This window comes from Corylus avellana, chromosome 8, assembly GCF_965113065.1.
Source record: "Corylus avellana chromosome 8, dhCorAvel1.hap1.2, whole genome shotgun sequence".
Classification (NCBI taxonomy): domain Eukaryota; kingdom Viridiplantae; phylum Streptophyta; class Magnoliopsida; order Fagales; family Betulaceae; genus Corylus; species Corylus avellana.
In genome coordinates, this window is record NC_142497.1 from 9,195,206 (window position 1) to 9,215,945 (window position 20,740).

General features: G+C 36.5%; 1 protein-coding gene and 1 pseudogene across 1 annotated transcript; one reads left to right on the top strand and one right to left on the bottom strand.

Moving 5' to 3' along the window:
• Positions 1 to 978: 978 nt before the first annotated feature.
• Positions 979 to 6,486, top strand: LOC132164190 (SMAD/FHA domain-containing protein). Its single transcript, XM_059574628.2, has 5 exons — positions 979 to 1,317; positions 3,248 to 3,312; positions 3,399 to 3,459; positions 4,276 to 4,422; positions 6,274 to 6,486. Exons 1-5 carry the CDS (start codon positions 1,056 to 1,058, stop codon positions 6,396 to 6,398), a joined length of 660 nt encoding a protein of 219 aa, XP_059430611.2. The 5' UTR covers positions 979 to 1,055; the 3' UTR covers positions 6,399 to 6,486.
• Positions 6,487 to 13,977: 7,491 nt separating this feature from the next.
• On the bottom strand, positions 13,978 to 20,153 carry LOC148584092 (uncharacterized; annotated as a pseudogene).
• Between the last annotated feature and the right edge of the window lie 587 nt (positions 20,154 to 20,740).

Sequence of the window (20,740 nt, forward strand, 5' to 3'; positions counted from 1 at the left end):
TATTTTATTATTTTAAATTAAATAGTCAGAATGATGTCATACTTGTAATTATTATTTTATCGATTCGAAATTTATTATCTCAATATTTATCCTATTTTTTAAAAAATAAATTTTCATGTGATAAATCATTTAATTTCAAAATAATAATTACATTTTTTTAAAAAAAATATACATACTCCTCCCCTCAAATTATAACTTCATTTTTGTTAAATTAATTAATAATTAAGTGATTAAATTTACTTTTTCCTAACTTAAACTTTTGAAACAACTGATAATTTAATATAGTATTAACTCCGTCAATTCATCTCATTTAAATTAAATATTTTATGTGTTAGGCTTTACCTATTAAAAGGGAGTTTAAGGCCACACATCTAATTAATGATTAAGTGATTAAATTTACCTCTTCTGAAAAAAATATTTGTATAAATTAAAAAAAACAAACAAAACAAAAATTAAAATTTGAAAACAAAAATAATAACTTTAATAATAAAGTGATAGTTTGAAGAAAATAGTAATTTTTCAAAAAATTTAACATAATTAAAAAATCCTAAAAAAAATTATAAGACAAAGCACATTGGGGGTGTTTGTTAAACACCACAGTACTGTTCATTCTCCAATGCACTGTTCATGGATAAAAATAATAATAAAAAAATAATAATGATTGATATGGAAAAATAAAAAAGTGGTATTAGAAAGTAAAAAATTTTGTTTTGTAGTTATTTTTTTATTTGAATAGTAATAAAAAGTAAATTATGTGATATAAAAAGTGAATAATTTGATATAAAAATAATAATATTTTTTTTGAAAAAAAATAAAGTGAATGGTGCGGTGAAATGATGAATAGTATTGTGGAGTTTAACAAACAAGGCCATTGAGTCGGTCGACTTCAAGATTTTGTTATCCAAATCCCCGTCAAAGGCATTAAATGGTTGCCAGTCTCCTCTGAGTCCTCACCACCAGGACACATGTGCGGCCAAAAAGCTCTTTATCCGATATCCCGACCAAGTTATTATTATACGATCAAAACAGAGAGGTAACTCAACTTTGAACAAAAAATGGAAGCAACCGCCCACTCTCTCTTCCATGCCAAGCTTCCAAAGCCTCCCACAAATTTTTCATCTCTTCCCTTCTTGCATTCTAAAGCTTCCTTTCTTGCTTCTACTTCACTCCCATTTCACTCCTCTTCTAAGAGCTTACACTTGCAAGGCTTTAGCATCAAAGCAAGGAAACAGAGGAATCCTGGAGCTGTACATGCTTCTGACGAGGCTGAAAGCCCTGCAACAGATGTTGCACAAAGATGGCTTCTTGAACCTGTTGGTCAGTGAGCTCTCTCTTTCCATATTACTGTACAAGATTGATGTATAGAGCTTTTAGGGAAGATGGGTACGTGAAAAAAAACGAAAAGGGAAGATGGTTGTGTAGTGAAATTTGCTATATTTGTAAAATGCAGTAGAAATCTAATGATAGAGTTCAACAAATTTTTATCACTCCAATGTGAACTGCAGTTGACCGTTGTTTTGATCTTAATTTGAGACACTCTGAAACCCATATGGATCATATGCTTATTGAATTTGACAAACGCTGTTTAGTAGATCGTCTGGTGTACAACTGAAATGACGTGGCATTGAAAATCTGTCATTATTTTTATTGTATTTTTTTTTTACGAGGGCTGATTTTAACTGCCACGCCACACCATTTTAGTTGTACGAGAGTCGTATAACAATCTACTGAATAACATTATTCATTAAATATATGTAAACCAGTCATATCGATCAGCAAAAAAGTTGTTAGCTTCCTTTGATCACATCTTGGTGGTGTAAATTTGCACCTTGGAACTAAGTGACTTCTTCAAATGGGGCCCCATACTTATTTATGGTTTTAGGCAATTCAATGTCATGTTTGTTGCTAACATTCTCATTTATAAACAATCTCTTTGATTTCTGATTTTCTTTTCGGCTTAAAATTAACAGTATGTTGGGCAATTTTAGCTAAAGAGGAAAGAAGTGATGAGAACATAAGTAAATTGTGTAGTACTTTTTTTAAAAGAAGACAAGAGAAAGTGTTAAAAATGGGGGTTTCTTATATTTGTTTGTACACTAGGCTTTAAATATTGTACATGAACACTTCCTTCCACCGTTTTGGACAGAGGTGTAATGGAGGCCCCCTTTATCTCTGTTGAATTCTTTCCTTGTTAGATATCGAAAATGAGAAGTGGTTAAAATATTTATTCACTTTACTTCCCTTCTTACCACTTCTCACAATTTAATTATGGAATTGATGTTGAAAGAGAATGACCAGCAAGACATTGATATCTCCATTATTCGATGTCATGAAATCATTTGCTTAAATCATTCATTTACTCGTTTGCCTGCAAATTGCTGGCTAATTCTACTCGATCTGAAACATCAATCACTTAAAACAAGCAAATTGCTGGCTGATCCCACTCACTCTGAAACATCAATCACTTAGAAGTTAGAAGTTTCATTCGCTAGAGGAACATTGCTTTTAAATGGGAGTATGTATAATCTATGTTCTTATATTAACTGAGGGAGTCACAGCAAATAAAAGAATCAATTACATGCTTTTGTGATTAAACACTTTTATCAAGATAAGCTTTCTCAAGGTGTTAGCATATCAAGGCTGCCAAGCCCTTGATTATAATAACACTTACTTATAATCAACCCCTGTATATCTCATTACCAATAAGTGAAGTGGCAGAAAGAACTCAGCAAGGGAGAAGGGTGATTGGACCAAAACAATAATGAAAAACTTGTACTGATCACCAACAGATTGAGTGGTTGACTTGTAGCCTGCCTTGAAATAGGGGCTTTCAAGTTGACTATTATCAACTGGCCATGTGCCCTTTTACAATTGCATAAAATATGTGTCATTGTGCTGAGTTCTATTTGGATGCTCCACATCAAAATTCCTATCTTAAACTCCAAGCTGTTGGGTTCTAGTGGTAAGAAGATTTTTTTTTTTTTTTTTTTTTCTTTACAGAATAGTTACTAATGTATGATAAGAGACCCAAATTATAGCACCAAATCTCCCGATTTTCCTTTCTTCATGGACTATAGGACTCATATTTGTGCTTTCGTTCAAAAGTTACAAAGAGGAACTTCTGTGCTGTTGTTATTAATAAACTTTCAGTAATAGTCTTAAGATTATTTGGCTCAGGTTGCAATCTTCTCATGATGCATTTTTGTTTAAGAAATAACAATTTGTTTACATTTTTGCTACTTGGTAGGCGATGGAGATTCAAGACACATTGGCTTCAAAGTCAAAATGCCAGATGCATATGAAATCGTTTCTGTAAGTACTCTTAGCATCTGTTACAATAATTTCATGTATAACATAACTATGCAGCAAGATGACTTGTTTATTTGGACGTCATCTAGAGTGAGGTGACTGTTGGCCGAGTTCCTGAGAAAGCGGATTTGGTGATTCCAGTTGCAACAGGTATTTCCACCTGAATCCCTTGTGAAGCACGGATGCTATTTCATACACCATCAAATAAGTTTCAAGGTTGTCACCATGTGATTTCCTTCCCGCTATTCCAACTAGTTTTATACAGTAAAATAACATGGAAGTGATCACAAAGATTCATGGAATGAAATTTTGTACTAAAAATTGTGTCGATTGGCTTTGCAAGACTTCTAACTATAATTTTTGCATGTTGTGATTTGTATTTTTGGTCTAACATTTCATACCCTCATAGAGCATGTTGTGGATTGCATAATTTTAAATACCTCAATCTTCCACATTGTTGGATCTTGAAGATGGTGGTGTAACCTGTGAGGATGTTGATCTCATGGAAGACAACTATTTGAGGGAGAAATAGTTATTAGAAACTTACCACCATATCATCCTTTTATAGATGCAATAGTGTCTCTTCACAACAGGTGTAATTCTTCTGCTTAACAGATCTATTCATGGTGAACAGGCATCTCCCATGGGAAACCTAAGGTTATGGTATATGAGTGTGCATATTATTATGATGTGATCACCTACCACATTCCTTCAAACACCACCAGCTGAATTAAATCTGTTGATCTTTTTTGAAGATAAAGAGTCTGTCCTTTTCTTTTTTAGTATAAATTAAAGCCATTTACTTCTTCTTCTTTTTTTTTTTTGTTTCAATTGTAATCAACTAATTTATCATTTACAATTATTTGGATTTATTAATATTTTTAACTGAAGCTAAAAATTGATTTTTATTTAATTCCAGATCAACAATTATGAAATATCTTGAAACATTTCTTTCCTACCTAACAGTATCTGGTCTGCATGCCCGCATTCGGAAAAAAGAAGGGAATCTCTTGATCACAGATTTGGATAGCACCAATGGGACATTCATTGATGAAAAGCGGCTGAGTCCTGGAGTTGTTGCCATTGTGTCATCCGGAAGTGTCGTTACATTTGGTACCTTGTCATTAACTTAAACATATTTACTTAGGGTTTGTTTGATACGGAATGTCTATTCCATTACGAAAAATGAATAGTTTTTATTAGGAATAGAAGAAAGTGGAATAGAATAGCCTTAGTGTTAGAGTATATGTCAAGAATAGAATCCTTATCATATACTCTTAACACTTGGAATAACCATTCTAATAGGAGTGACTATTCCTTAACTATTCCTCAATTTAAGGAAATAGTCATTCCCATGAGAATGACTATTCAAATGCTATTCCATTCCATCTTCTATTCCCAATAAAAACTATTCATTTTCTCAATAGAATAGTCATTCTGTGTACCAAACATACCTTTAATTCGTATTTTTTTTTATGGTATATACACTCATTTATTTCGTTTTACTGCATTGGTGAGCTCCAACTTTAACCTTTTAAACTACTTAGAGCACTCACATTGGCTTAGTCATTTCTTACTTTTATCTAAAATAGATAAGCAAAACACTAAAAAACCCTATGCATCTCAAACGCAAAATACATTCTTGTTGCATTTGTGAACAAATATACTATTTATCTCTCTGCATCTCTTTTCTCCCAAAAGTTGAAAAATAGGATCTTTAGGAAAAAATACAATCTTTATATATATATATATATATATAGATGAAAAAATAGATAATTGGATGTATGGTGTCTTTTAAAACTTATTAGCTAAACTAAATAAAGTGGGTTTTCATTAGCCATTTTGCATAAAAATATGCATAAACCAATGTGAATGCTCTTATAAAAATAAAAATAAAAAACTAAAACTTTTTAAACTCTAAATTAAGTCAACCCTCATTACCTTCTGTATGTATATGTTTTTGGGGTTATGATGTTGATGGTAGATGTTATTTCCATTCCTTCTGAATCCTGCTAGTGAAAAAGTGGGAGAAGGTTGTCTTCCACCAAGGCTAATAGGAAACCCAAAGATGATTCTCATTGTTATAGATTTTAAGTATTAATATGCAGTACCATGTCCTGTTCATAGTCCAACTCAAGCCCCATGAAAACCTGAAAACCATAATCTGAAGAATAAAATTGTGCTGTTGTCCAAATCAATATTAGCCAGAACCCTTCAAAGATGCTAATACAATTCATGGTACAAAAGGTTTGATTCTTTTTCTTTGACAATAAAAGTAAACCAATAAATCCTAAAATTTCTCATGTTGATGGAAATGCAAAGCATTCATATTTATGATATTTCATAATTGATTTTTCTTTAGATGGCTTCAAGAAAAATGTAATAGTTTGCTTGTCATGATCTATGAGTTGAGAGTATAGCATACTTGTATAAAATGACTACACTATGGTTAACCTTGAATAATATGATTGTGACAACTGAAAATTCGTTGACCAGTCTGTTATTTTCAGATGTCTGACATAATCCCTCTTGTTTCACAATGTTTACCACCCAATCTTGGTTGTCACATTAAGCAAATTGTTTAGATTTATAGTTAAAAACTGGCTCTAAGGCTGGTCATCTTGTGGAAAGACACCAAAAATGGTTGGATTGATTGCCATTTGTGCCATGTAGTCAATAAGATGTTACAATTTCAAGTGTCCCACATGGGTTAAGTGCAATGTTGATCATATGTATATAAGTGGATGCCAAAGTCAGTTTTCAATGATGAGTTCAACTTGAAGTTTGTATATGCTCCCGTGATTTACATATCATATGAACGCTTGTGATGAAATTACCCACAAAGAAAGGAAATATTATTTAAAACTGCATTCATGGTTGGTTGTCTGGGCAGCATTTTTTTATTTTATGAGCTTCAGAAGTTCCATCTTTAGCTGCTTAACTTTGGATCCCTTTTATTGGTAGGGGATACTCATTTGGCAATGTTTCGAGTTTCCAAGCTTGAAAATGTGGAAGCTGCAAGCAAAGCAGAAGAATCTGAAGATAAAGTAGGGTCTGAAAAACCATCTGAGGCTACTGAAGCAAGTTGAAATTGAGCATATGATTGTAAAATATATAGTTAGTGACTGAATAAATTCTATTTTCTGATTGGAATTTTGAAATTACTTGAATTTTGTACTGGACCCTGTCAAAGAACATATCTTTTTCCAATTTTGTCTGGCAATGACATCTTGACCTAATTTTTTTTCCCATGGCAAATAAAGATTCAAACACAAAGAGAAAAAGAGCAAAAGAAGACCAAAGAGAGCAAAAAAAAAAAAAAAAAAAAAAAAGAGAAGAAGAATAACAGAGAATGGAAATGCATCCAATTATAAGTGTAGAAGCGGTACATCTAACTAGATTGTGTGCAGTTCAATCGTCTAAAAGTCGATCAGAGTCGCTGCCAACAGGGTTTACTTGTCAATCAAAATGAAGACCTTGATTGCAGAGGGTGGATATAACAAGCAAGAAATCTCCTTCCACAATGATACAATTAAGACCCAAATTAGAAGATTTCCTAATAGCCAAAAGTGCAGCCTTTGTTTAACAAATTGTGGGAACGGAATTTCCCTGTCCAAGCATTATAGGTTAGAATACATAAAAAAAAAACTAAGAAAAAATATAATTTAGCTCCCCAAATTATCAGTCATTTTCAATTTAGCCCCCTAAAGTTCAAAAAATGATAAAGTAGCCCTCCAAACTACCAATCAGTTGCAATTTGGCCACTCCATTAGTCATTACCGTCAAATTGGATGGAAAATTCAATACTACATCGTTTTGGCAATGGTAAGTTACTAAAATACCCTTTGAAAAAAAATCAAATTAGAAAGAAATCCCTCAAAACAATGTCGTTTATGGAATTTATCTTCTCTTTCACGCAGCAAGTTGTCCCCTTCTCCCTCAAAGTGAAAAACAACGTTTGCTATCAGATTTCCTCACTTCCCTTCTCCCTCAAGTTGCCCAACCTCCATGCGAAAGCTCAAAACCTTCTCCTCTCCGGCTCACAGCTCGTCAACGATGGAGAAGATTGCAAGTGAGTTTGTTGACGATGATGTGAGGGCCTGTGGACTGTCAGTGGGAAGTTCATCGACAAAGTCTACCACTGCGTGTACGAAATGCCTATGCAGAATTGAATCACCAGTGATGACTTCTTGCACGCAGAAAAATCTTGATAGAAGGTTTATTGGATGTAAATACAAGGTGAGAATTTAGGGTTTTAAAAATTAGGGGTTTTACGAAATAAGTTTCTTAGGGTTTATTTGTGAATCGTGGGTCACTAACATGTTTGTTTGGAATTATATTGTTTGAATCGATTTGTCTCAAGTTATAATTACAAATGAGGCAATCCATATTTTCATTGCTTATGCATAAGAAGATATTTGATGAATGTCTGAGAAGGTAGTGAATTTCGAATCAGCCGTGGAGTAAAAAAGAAGATATTTGGTGACTTGAAATTGAAGTATCAGACTTTGATGGCAACACCCAGGGATTTGATATCTTAAAGAAATGTAGGTGTGAATCAGTGCGATCACCCTTTAAGTTCTAGAGCATATTTCAGAATCGTTGCAAAACTTTGTTTGGCAACAGCCATGACCCAGACACTGGGTCAAGGCTCGGTTTTTGGGGGAAATATTTACCTTATTTTCCCCATTTTGCCCCTATCTCTTACGGATTGAAATAGGCCCGTTTTTTGTGTCTTTCCCACGCTGAACAAGTTGATGGCCAGCGTCTCCCCAACACAGTGCCCCTCACACAAATCCGAAGCTGCCGAGGGAAAACCATTTCTGATTTCTCGCCCCCCACCCCCTGCGCTTTGTTTGCAAAATTTCTCTCCCCCCCCCCTAACACGCGTCTGATTCAGCCGAGGGAAAACCATTTCTGATTTCTCGCCCCCCCACCCCCTGCTCTTTGTTTGCAGAATTCCCCCCCCCTAACACGCGTCGGAAGCAGGCGAGGGAAAACCCAGGGATTTCTCTCACCCCTACCCCCTGCACTTTGTTTGCAGAATTTCTCCCTCCCCCCCCCCCCCCCCTCCTAACATGCGTTCGAAGCAGCGGAGGGAAAACCCAGGGATTTCTCACCCCCCCACCCCCCTGCGCTGTGCAGAATTCCCCCGCCCCCCCCCCCCTTAACACGCGTCCAACCCGTGCGTATCAGGTCCCCCTACAATGCCTGAACCTGGTTAGCTGTCTTCCTCGAGTATATTAGAGGCTTCGCCTCCCAAAAATCCCGAGCACCCATCCAGAAATTCATCTGCCAGTGAAGCTAGACGCCAGTCTCAGTGGAGAAGAGCTCTAGCCACGGCTCCGGGCACACGATCACGATCGAAGGTACTGCATATAGCTTTTTGAAAAAAAGTCTGTAGAATTTTTTTTTGTTAGTTTGGTTTTTCCTTATCTTGTGTAGAATTGTATTTTGGTTTTTCCTTATAAATGTTGGCAGAATCACAATAAATTGCTTGAAAACCTGTTTATGCATGCCCCATTGAGAAAGAGGAAAATTAGACACCACAACAGTTGTGTCCAAAGTTTGGGTTCAAAAACAACAGAACCAACATCAGAACAGAACAGAACCGAGCACAACAACATCTCTGCCTAATATTCTTTATTGCCCCAAAAAATTTCATACAACACATTAGACAGTAGCATTATACTATATTTTATTGTAACCTATTTTCCCTGATGTTAAATGTAATATGTATGAAGAAAAGTAACCAATATTTATAGTATAATGGCAGACCAATTACTGATTAGAGGTCCAAATACAATTTATAATCGGTAGGGATTACTCTCCCTTGGGCATTTCTTGCTTTATCCTATGGTTTTGCTAGTTCAAATTACAGAAATAAAAACAAGAATGCCAATAACATCCTAGCTAGGAAAACAGAACGTGTGAAAGTCAACAGCAGCTTCTGTTTATAAAGTTGTGGGAAAACAGTTGTCTGAATCTGCACTCATAAGAATCAAATCCCCTACTATATAATAATCTTGGGTTTTGCATGTATGCATGTATGTTGGTTTTGCTTTATAAGTAGATTTTATCGCTTTATCTTCTTGGGCTTATTTTGTACTTCTAATCAAAATATGTAGCTTCTCGAGATGTTAGAAATTCATATACTTAGTTGCAAATGGATAAATGACGTTTTGTTTGCTGGCCATGAAAAATTAGCCATAATTATGCTAAATATGTGTATCTGTGTGTTGTCTTTGGTATTAGGGTATTTCATCAATTAGGGTTAATATGCCACCACTTTCTGCTTACTCGGCATTAATGTTGGCCTCGTTTAATTTTTAGTTCGGCGGGTATAACTTGCGACAACGACATTCCAACAACTTCAAGGTAGGCTTTTTATTTTATACCAAAGCTTGCTTCATTTCTAAATTGTTTGTGCCTAACCTATTTTCCTGCTTATTGTAAATATGTCGTATCACAGTTCACGTAATCGTATATATTAGTTCGAGTGTCTACGTAAAAGATTAGTTTTGTGTTGACTGTGGTTGGTAGATAAGTATCATACATGATTTGTGCACGTTGTTTTGCTGTTTTCTATACATATTCGTAGATGTCATTCTTTACCACTCCCCGTAAGTCTCCTCGAAAGGCTGGGATGCAAACCCCATCCCCACCAGAAGTTCCCATCCCACTGGCAAATGTGAAATGGAAACAAGAGCACGATGATATCTTGGTGCATATTCTTTGCAACTGCCAAGATGACGGAGTTCGCCCGCCCTTTGGGAAGCATGTGTCGAACATCAAGAGAAAATAAAATAAAATAGACGGCTGAAGGATGGCACTGCCTACACACAAAAACAAGTTGGAGACAAAATTAAGCATCTTAGAAAGCAGTGGGTGAACTTCTCGGAATTTGTCCGAGATAAGGCAGGTACCGGTTGTGGGTGTGATGATGATTTGGGGACTGCCATGGGAACTCCGGAACAATGGGAACACCTCCGACTGGTACGCTACTAATATTATGTTTAATATTTCCTTAATTATGCGAGTTGACGTACTTATTGACCGTTTGTGTTTTATCTTGTGTTTTTTTCGTTTATTTGCTCTTCCTTCTCAGACAACGAGCCTCAAGAAGTACTACAAATTCCGAAATGGTCCCCCAGCCAACTTCAAGCACCTATGCTACATCTTTGAGGGCTCAACATCCACTGGAAAGTGGAGGTATGCTAGCACACAATAACCCCCGGGCAGCGATTGTGAAGAGAATGACATCGATCTCAACAACCCCACGGCGATCATAGACCTCACGGAGCCCCAGTGTGCATCAGCTCACAAGGCAAAAGGAAAAGGAAAAGGGAAGTTGAAGAGGGAAAGTTCTCACTTGCAGAGATCGAACTCTAACAAGCGTTCATCCAAGGGTGAGCAAATTTACTCGGAGCTGCGAAGCGAGTACGATGTCTTGCAATCAGACTATTTACAGAGGTGCAAGCTTAGCGATGGCCAGTCACCCGGCGATTGTATGTCTTATAAGCCCCCTCCCAGCCAGTATCCTGAGGAAGACATCATGGACTGTATCAATGTGTTGGCAGCTGAAATGTCATTGCCCACGAAAAAATATGTCAAAGCATGCGAGAAGGTTGGCAATCTGACTTGGGTAAGGATACTATTGAAAATGAATGACGACGGTGTACGTCATTGGTTAAACGAAATTGATCCAGACAGGGACAATTGAAGCTTATGTTTTATGCTAATATTTTTTGTTGTAGTTTTTTGTGTTTCCATCGACTATTTTCTATTCTAACTGTTTAAGTTAGTTTGATTGCAATATTAGAGGCATAGTGTTATGTTATAGTATGAATGCCTATTATGGAGTAGGGGAACATTTTTAACACTAATGATTAATGTTATTAACCTAGTTTTACTTTCCAATTTTAATTATCCGGTTGTATGTTATTAATATAGACTGAATATAGCCTGATGACGTTTACGAATGTTATGACTAGAATGTGACGTTATTCATCTTATTTAAATGTAGGCCTGTTGACATGTATGCAGCTGGCCCGTCTAATGGTAACATTGGTAATGCATGTCATTGCGCGGACAGTATCGATGAATTGCCCGACTCAGATGCATTCGACATAGACGACGAGGATGAGTGTAATTTTGAGGGTATACGATTCGAGCTAGAGAATTTACTAGTGCGCATGGCAATGATTGTAGATGAATGTTACCACCATTTTATGCACCCATGTATAAGGGTTTGCATTCCACAGAGGACTTCCAAGCTGACTGGCGCGATGTGGGTACACTGAGTGCTTTCTAATTCGACATAGACGACGAAGATGAGTGTAATTTTGAGGGTATACAATTCGAGCTAGAGAATTTACTAGTGCGCATGGCAATGATTGTAGATGAATGTTACCACCATTTTATGCACCCATGTATAAGGGTTTGCATTCCACAGAGGACTTCCAAGCTGACTGGCGCGATGTGGGTACACTGAGTGCTTTCCAATCCGAACCCAACTACATACTATGAGCAATTTCGTATGTTGCCCAAGACTTTCTTAAAATTGTGCAACACTGAAACACAATGATTTTTTACAAAGCAGTCAGTATGTTAAGATCACAGAACAAGTTGCGGCATTTTGTCTAGTGATGGCACAGTGCCACACGCAACGGATGGTAACGGATAAGCTACAGCGCTCATTGCACACGATAAGCGTTTACATTAATCGGACAGCTAAAGCGCTGTGCAGGCTTGGGAAAACTATTATATGTCCAGCTGCGATGGAGTTGCTTCATCCATACGTTGCACGAAATGGCCGCTACTATCCATGGTTCGCGGTATGCCATAGTATAACATATCGCATTACTTCACAATCACCAATGATATATATCTATTGTCTTTTGTGTCCTATATCTGATTTACTTTCGGTAATACTGTTGTAACCAGAAATGCATTAGAGCGATTGACGGCACTCACGTTAAAGTGTGCGTTTAAAGTAAGAACATTGTGCCCTACAGAAGCAGGAAGTCCACAATAACACAGAATGTCATGTGCGTCGTTGACTTCGACCTTTTCTTCACATATGTTTATGCTGGATGGGAGGGCAGCACTCATGACTCGCGGATTTTTCAGGAGTGCATCGAGGATCCCACTGCTCTTTTTCCCATGCCGGTCGAAGGTACTATACGGAGACATGTCTTTGTGTCGGGTTCTATTGATTTGTAATACGTTTACAATTCCTTAGCAACGTTGGAACCCTATGTAATATAATGTTGTACTTGATTATGTTTAGATTACTTTTACCTGGTTGACTCGGCCTACGGATGCTACAAGAGATTTTTACCCCACATCGCAACAAGCGATACCATTTACAAGATTTCCACCGTGGTCGACCTCGTCCGAAGAATGCAGTAAAATTGTTTAATTATAAGCATTCCTCATTACGATCAGCTATGGAAAGAACTTTTGGAGTTTGAAAAACCCGATTCCCTATCTTCGACAATATGCATCCATACTCGATTGAGAATCAATGACTATTTGTGGTCGCATGCTGCACGGTACACAACTTCATTCGCAAAGACTGCGGTGCTGATAATCCACTATTTCGTGCGGCCCTAATGACGCATTATGGGCAAGATTGGATCGACGTCGTGCAATTGCCTACCATGACACCCGTTCCATACATCGCACATGGACAACCACCAAACCGAACCCGCGAAAGCAAGGAAATGATGATTATAGTCCGAGAGGCAATGGCATCTCACATGTGGAAAACCGCGAATGAAGAGTAATTTATGTTATTTTGTGTGGCTTCTCCATTGCTAACAAAGAAAAAAACAAGGAATGTAAAAATTGCCATATATAAATTTTTTGGGGTTAGGACTATCTAATCGGAATCTTAACCAAACTTGCTTATTTAATCCAAATCGATAAGCATATGATCATGTGTACCTCTGCATCTAAGTAGACAGTGCTATCAAAAAAATTCGATCGAGACACTCCCAAAATCCATTTGCTCTTCGGAGAATTCACTTCAACCATTAATGTCAAATAAATAATACTCCATTTATGGGGTTGAAGGGAAATATCCAAATACATGTTTTATTCTTTCAATAATCCATATGTATAGCAATGACATCCGATTGTTCTTACCCTGAGTGAAGTGATAAATGACAGATTACAAATATATATGATCTATATTATCTTCTTTATTCTCTATAAAGGACCATAAATGCATTGTTTACGTATCATTGGGATGTGCGTTAACAACTTTTTATACTTATATTTATTATACTTATATTTAAAAATTAATAATTTATAAATTAAATAAACTATAAATAATCTAAATTAAAATTAAAAAGTGTTTTATGTTAATATTGGAATCTCTGGAAAAAAATCGTATCTGTCCCAGCTCTGCACAAATAAGGTCCATACGTTGTATATCAAAAACAAGCGGATATAAATTACAATGATTGCATAAATGGAGTAGCACAATTAATACAAAACACAAAAAAATATAAATTACAACGGTTAAGTATCTACAATTTAGAGGGAAATAGTTCATTTTAACATCAACTTGTTGCTACTAGATGCGTTGTAACCGCCAACATAAAATAGCACCAGCAAGATAAGCAAAGCCAACACTGCCTGATACGTCATTTGCTTTAACTAGAATTTGACCTCTTTAGACTGGTTATTCGCTACTATAGATTTCCACATCTCATCCCTAGACTGAAACATGTTTTCTAGATGTGCTCTATATTGTGCTTGTTCGGTAGCCAACAATTTTTCAAGTCTACCAATTTCTGCCCGGGTTTGCTCTTCTATATCCTTCAAGTGTTGCAAGATTTTTTTTTCGTAAGCTATCATCTCGTTGTCAGCCCAGAGAAAGAAGCCACAATCACCAACTTGCTACAACATACAAAATTTGGAAGAAAAGTAAAAAATATACCCTAAACCAAATAAAATTGGTCAAAAAATGTAAACATGAAAAATAAATGTCATACAATACCTTATATTTTACGCACCCATACCACTTTATGCTGTAATTATCATTTGTCCAGGAATACCTTACGAACGCAACAACTCCACAGCGACATAATGGACGGCCACTCGACACATCACTATTTGCAGACATAATCAACCCTGTCATATTGTGAAGGGGATGCATAGAGCAGTTATGTTTTGAAAGAAGCAATATCCATAGGTCCTCCAAGAAAGATGCAATACACTACATAGGTAATTCATCTATATCTATGGTGGGGTGTGGTTATTCTTGTATGCTTTATCCATATCTTGCATAACCTTTGGAAATGTATGGTGGTACAATATGTATTTCCATGTATTTTCCTTGCCAAATGCTATGTTAGATATTGTAAATGTTGATAAAACGTTTAAACTCTTTGTCCATAGATATGTTAAGAAGTAAATCATACTACATGAAACCTTTCCTTCTTTGCCTTTCCCATAAATAGTTTCAATTTATGGAAGCATACTTCCCTTAACTTTATTAATGTTTATATACAATTTGAAATGCCTAATTTCCTCACCTTCAAACCCACAATGTTTTAGCTTTAGAAAAAAAAAAAAGAACAAATGCAAAGAGTGTTTTCCCATAATAATCTCCAACCCAACATGCCCTTATGATTGAATTGACTCCTACTAGTCTTTACTTTCCTTCTAGCCTTTTTTTGATAAATAATCAAAATATCATTAAAAACATAAGACGTCTCCATGTACACAAGAAGTATCCAAGAAAAGACACCTAGGAATTAGGGGAAAAAAAACAAGAAAATTATGAGAACTAAGCACTAAAAGAGAAACATAAGCGGCTGCCCAGAGATAGAAAGTGTTGAAGAAAAAAGATTTCAGCTCCTTCAAAGTCCTCTCAGGGTTCTCAAAACGTCTACCATTCCTTTCACTTTAAAGACACCACAAAAGATACAAAAGCACCATCTCCTCTAAGCCTTTCTCTCAAGCCCATACCGACACAATCATTTACCCAACAGTGCATGATTGAACCTCAAAAGGTTCATCTTTGTTAGTTATGGAAAATGAAACATTGACTTCACTGGAATTTCCTAATTTGCAACCATGAGTGAACGTAGCTACACAAATTTCAGCCGAGGTGCATATTTGGAGCACTTGGTTAATACAGTAAAAAAATTGTATTGAACAACATATGTGCTCAAAGAACTTATTACAAGGAAATTTCCTAGCTGTGCAACCATAATTTGTGGTGACAATATCATGGTATGTGTTCAGATTTTTCATGGGGTATATGCTTGTGAGTATGCCCTCAAGGAAATTTGACACATCAAGTTTATTGTAAGATGAAGTTTTACAATATCATGGTATGTGTTCAAATTGTTCATGGGATTTTGCACGGCCTCAAGGATTTCTACCCTCTAGCGGCCTCTCACAATCTCAATGATTTTACTGTACAAGGTGGCATCTTTAGCTGTGGTTAGGCTTTTTCTCCACCCATTCTCAGCCATCAACAGAGGGCCAATCACCCAAAATCACAATTAAACCCACACTAATTTCAACCCAAAATCAACAGCTTCAAATCCTATCATAAAACTCAATGTGGGTACAATATAGCACCAACAACGGAAAATCACTACAACCAACCACAATAATTGGAACCCAAAATCAACAAAATCAAAACACATCCGAAATTTCCAAACAAAAACCCTCATCCAATGGGTATAACCCCGTTTAAACTACAATGGAAATCCTCAAAATTAAACCCTAAAATTTTTTAACCCTCACAACACACCAAACAGCAACCAAAACGCCAAAAATAATGGCCCCAAATTCTGAGGAAAAAGAAACCAAACCGAAAGGAATTCAAAAAAGAACGACATGGGGAGAAAAAGAAAAGGAAATTCAGGCTCTTACCTTGTGGTCGCGCGCTGATTTTTCCCCTGCTCGAAACAGAGCATACGTCCGAAGCCACGGTGAAACGGGAACAAGAGGCTGTATTTTTGGAAGGGGTGGGGGGTGAAACGGGAGCCAGTATTTTCGCAAGGGATGGGTGCTTTAGTCGTTTAGGAGAAGCCACGGAGATGAAGAGCGGGCTGGAGGATTTTGAGAAGCTGGGGGAAAATAGACGCTACGCACGAACGGTTTTGGGAGAAATATAATCAAGGGCAAAAGTGTAAAGACATATAAGGAAAAAGACAAACACAGTGTTGAGGCCGGCCTCAAGGCTGTTGCCAAACGCCACCTTAATGTATGAAGAAAATAGCAGAAGCAAGAACAAAGAGAACACAGAAATTTGGGATGATTTGATTTATGTCCACCACTGGCCCATTAGAAAAGAAGTTTCTCAAGAGTTGCATAAGCAATATATTGGTTTAGTGCTCTAATCTTTTTTTTTTCGCCCCCAATGTGTGGAGCTTATGACTTGTGACTATATGTCGGGGATATATACTGAAATAGAATTGAGGTTTAAGTTCTTTAGAGGCTGTCTTTTGTGCTATATTGACGTTAACGTATAGGCATAGGGATGAATTCCATGTTATAGTTTTTCAAAGTATGGTAATGTGTTCATGGAACCTCACAGACATGTCTTGCATCTTCATGTTTGGAAGAATACTCAAATAATCTACAAAGAAGGAAGTTAGAAATGAATATGTAATTCACATAATCAAACATTCTGCTGTTTTATTATTTCAAGCAATATCTTACACCCTCTCTGTATTGATGGTTCTCAGAATTTTACGAGCACATGGTTTTACCTCACAACACGATCACACACTCACGCAGGCATACATGCTTGGAAAAACCTCTAGGTTGACCATTCTTATGCTGGCTTCACTTCTCTCAAGGGTGTGTAAGTTACCTTTGATCTTCCTGGCCAAATGAGTGTGAGAAGTTTAATTATAAATCAAAGTTTGGAAACTCATTCAACCCTGTAAAAACAAAACAGAACATTTAATTGCCTCATTTGCGGTTTTGTTTTATAGGTCTTCTTCTTTAAGTATTCATCGGTTTTGTTTTATATGATTTTAATTTATTAGTCTATATTAATCATGTGCTACTTCTCCTTTTAGGGAGGCTAAATTTAGTTTTGTATGTTTTATGTTTTGTGTTTTAAATATATAGAACGAACAATTGGTGACTAATTCTCATTTATGAAATATGCAGAACGAAGGTGATCGTGTTTGTGATTATTTTATCTGGGTTAACGAAGAAGTTATGCTCCCTGTGTCACATTTCAATGCCCACTTAAGGATGTTATTTGCCACTTGCTTGATTTTAGCATTTTTGTTGTTGTCTTGTTTTGTTAGTGTTAGAGAGAAACATCATTGCACTGTTAGTAGGCAATGTTGTCGTGAGAGGGAGAAACCTATGTAGTGTAAGGACTTTTATTTAGTGGCTTGCCTTAAAGTGCAAAAACAATGTTGCCTATTAATTTTTGTTGAACTTCTTTTGTTGATGCAACTCTTAATGTATGAACTTTTACTCACCTTGCTATTAATTTGCAAAGTTATTCTTGTTGATTGTGTTGGTGCAATGATGATATGATTTGTACATGATATGGCTATGATAAAATGCATTTATATCATAACGGTTGCCAGTTGTAGTTAGTGGAGCCTTGGTTAACTGGATGTAGGAAGGGAGCTTAAACTATGCCATTAGTCATCTTTTCAAAGAAGCAACGAAACTAACCAATTATGTCTGAAGCAATTTAAATAAGCCTATTCCATTATTCTATGGCCTGGAAAATGGCATAGTAACAACTATGTTTGTGGTTCATCTAGACATCTAGACATCCACACATTTAGACATCCAAACTGGATATTCATGCTTGCTGAATTCTGCACAACTAAGTTTGTGGTTCATCCATATATATTACACATCGAACATGACCATTTGTTGCTTTCACCATCCCTTTCTTTGGATCTAATATTTTTGCCAATCCGGCTTCTTCTATTTTTTCTTGTTAACCTCTATTACTGCAATTGCCTTCTCCACGGTTGGTACAATAGTTTTACCTCTTCTGGCAGGTGTTGATGTACATGCATTAGTAAGCCCATATTGTGGTTGAGGAGGCTGAGAAGATCCAATTGGTTGAGCAAATCCTTCTGGTTGCGATGTCCCATATACCTGCATCGACAAGTGTGTGCTCACATTAACCAACCATCAAATTCAAAGGAAAAATAAAATAAAAGAAACACTTAGTGTATGAACTACTCACAATAACACTAGCATTGCTCTGAGACTGTGTGGACTGTGTTCGAGGAGGTCCATACAACCGTACTGTGTTGATAGTATCCTAAAACTATGTAACATTAAAATAGTAACTTCCATTCAAAAGTAAAATGCACATTAAATAAAATGGACTACAATGAAATAATATTATCAATAGTTTACTTACACTAGCATTGCTTTGAGATTGTGGTGTTTGATTTCGAGGATGTCCATACAACCGTATTGTGTTAACAATATCCTAAAACTACGTAATATCAAAACATTAACTTCCATGCAAAAGTAAAATGCACATTAACTTAAAAGGACCACAATGAAATAATATTATCAATAACTTGCTTACACTAGCATTGCTCAGAGATTGTGTGGACTGTGTTTGAGGAGGTCCATACAACAGTAATGTGTTGACAGTACCCTGAAATTGACCTCTACCTTCACCCCAAGTCCTTGGTCTACCTCTATGCAGTCCAGTAGGCCCTTCCCTAGTCCTTGATCCACCTATTTACAGTCCAGAATACCCTTTTGGGGTAGGTTGACCCCTACTCCTATTACTCTCTCTACCTCTAGAAGATACATCAGTAGCTTGTGAAATTTGTAAAGATGATGTAAACTTGGTAAACCAAATGTAATGAAGTTATGGCAATGAGTGATGACATTTTAATAGTTTGGAACTTACTGTTTCAGCATCAGAGGTTGGCTGGGGAGTTGGGGTCTGACCACATAAACTTGGACTACTACCATCTTGTACCTATGATAACAAACTTGTCAAACATTAACATATTATAACAAAAAAAAAAAAATCTACATAATCAAGTAGTAGCCCACCTCATATTGTCTTGCACTCCTGCTTTCTCCCCTAGAATTCACTGCCCCTCTTCTATTCTGTGGACATGTTTTGCTATTGTGTTCAATCCCTCTGCATTTGCTGCATCTCATTCTAACCCACCCTTTCTCATACTGTATTGATTAATAGGCTTTTCTGGACCCCTTATTCTTACTTTTTTGGGCCTCCCTGGTTGTATTCTACATAGGAGGTCCACATGATCGTAGTTTGTCTTCACTTATTGGTCATTTCCAAGCATTGGATAAATAATTTTATCATAGGCTTTTTTATACATCTCAACAGTATACCAATCATCTACATAATCTTCAGGGTTTGCATTAACAAATCAAATTGCAGATATTGCATGTGCACATGAGATTCCTATCAAGTCCCACTATCTACAGCCACAAGTTCTCCTCATCAAATTTACAACATACTGCTTGTTATTGTGTGTCACTTCATATAACCCAACCCCAGCATATGTGATGTAGCAATGCCCAGCAACTTGTCCAATTTCATCCAATTTGGTAACAACCCTTGGACAAAGCCTACCAGTCATGGTGCAGATGTCATCCCTCTTTGTTTGATATCTCTTCATCAACTTCTTCCTTATAATTTCTAGCATGGATATGATCAGTAAGTCACGTGTATTCAGAATGTAAGCATTGAAGCACTCGAACAAGTTGTTTACAAGTAGATCACACTTGAGAAATGTATTGAACCAAGTCCTGGATCATGAGCTTGGGTCAATCTTTGACAAATAGCTGTATGCATCCTCACTTATATGCTTCAATTCATCCATTTCCTTATGGAACTCGGCTTCAGTGTATGATGCAGCCACAGCTCATAACTTGTCCTTCAATGCAAGACTATGATGACCTATGTCTCTGAAGTTCGCATACAAATGCCTCACACAAAACCGGTGGTCACCCCCAGGAACCACCACATCAAAAGCTGGTTGCAGCCTCTACACTCAATCACAATAATAAACAACACTTGGTTACCTTTTGATGAAAACAAAGAAAAACAAAAATAAAGAAACATAATGAACTTAAAATATAGTTATCTTTTGATGATCAGAAATAAATGTCCATCATTGTGCAGGAAGTGCCAAGATCTGATAGCAAAGTTTCAAGAAACCATATCCAACTGTCTTTGGTTTCTGTCTCAACAACTGCAAGTGCCACTGATTACATGTTATTATTGTCATCCCTCGAAATGGTAGACAAAAGCTGTCTCTTAAAAGTCCCCTTCAAAAAAATCCATCTAACCCAATGATAGGCCTACAACCAGTTCGAAAACCTTTCTTCATGGCAGCCAAAGAGAAATTCAACCTATGGAAACATGCTGGATGGTCAGCTAAAGGTCTATCAACCTTCATCATCACAC

Bases quoted from the DNA above. Each gene is read 5' to 3' on its own strand.
- LOC132164190 (XM_059574628.2), top strand. From the start codon at position 1,056: ATGGAAGCAACCGCCCACTCTCTCTTCCATGCCAAGCTTCCAAAGCCT. The intron at 1,318-3,247 runs GTCAGTGAGCTC...GCTACTTGGTAG, and splicing joins ATGGCTTCTTGAACCTGTTG to GCGATGGAGATTCAAGACAC. The intron at 4,423-6,273 runs GTACCTTGTCAT...TTTTATTGGTAG, and splicing joins CGGAAGTGTCGTTACATTTG to GGGATACTCATTTGGCAATG.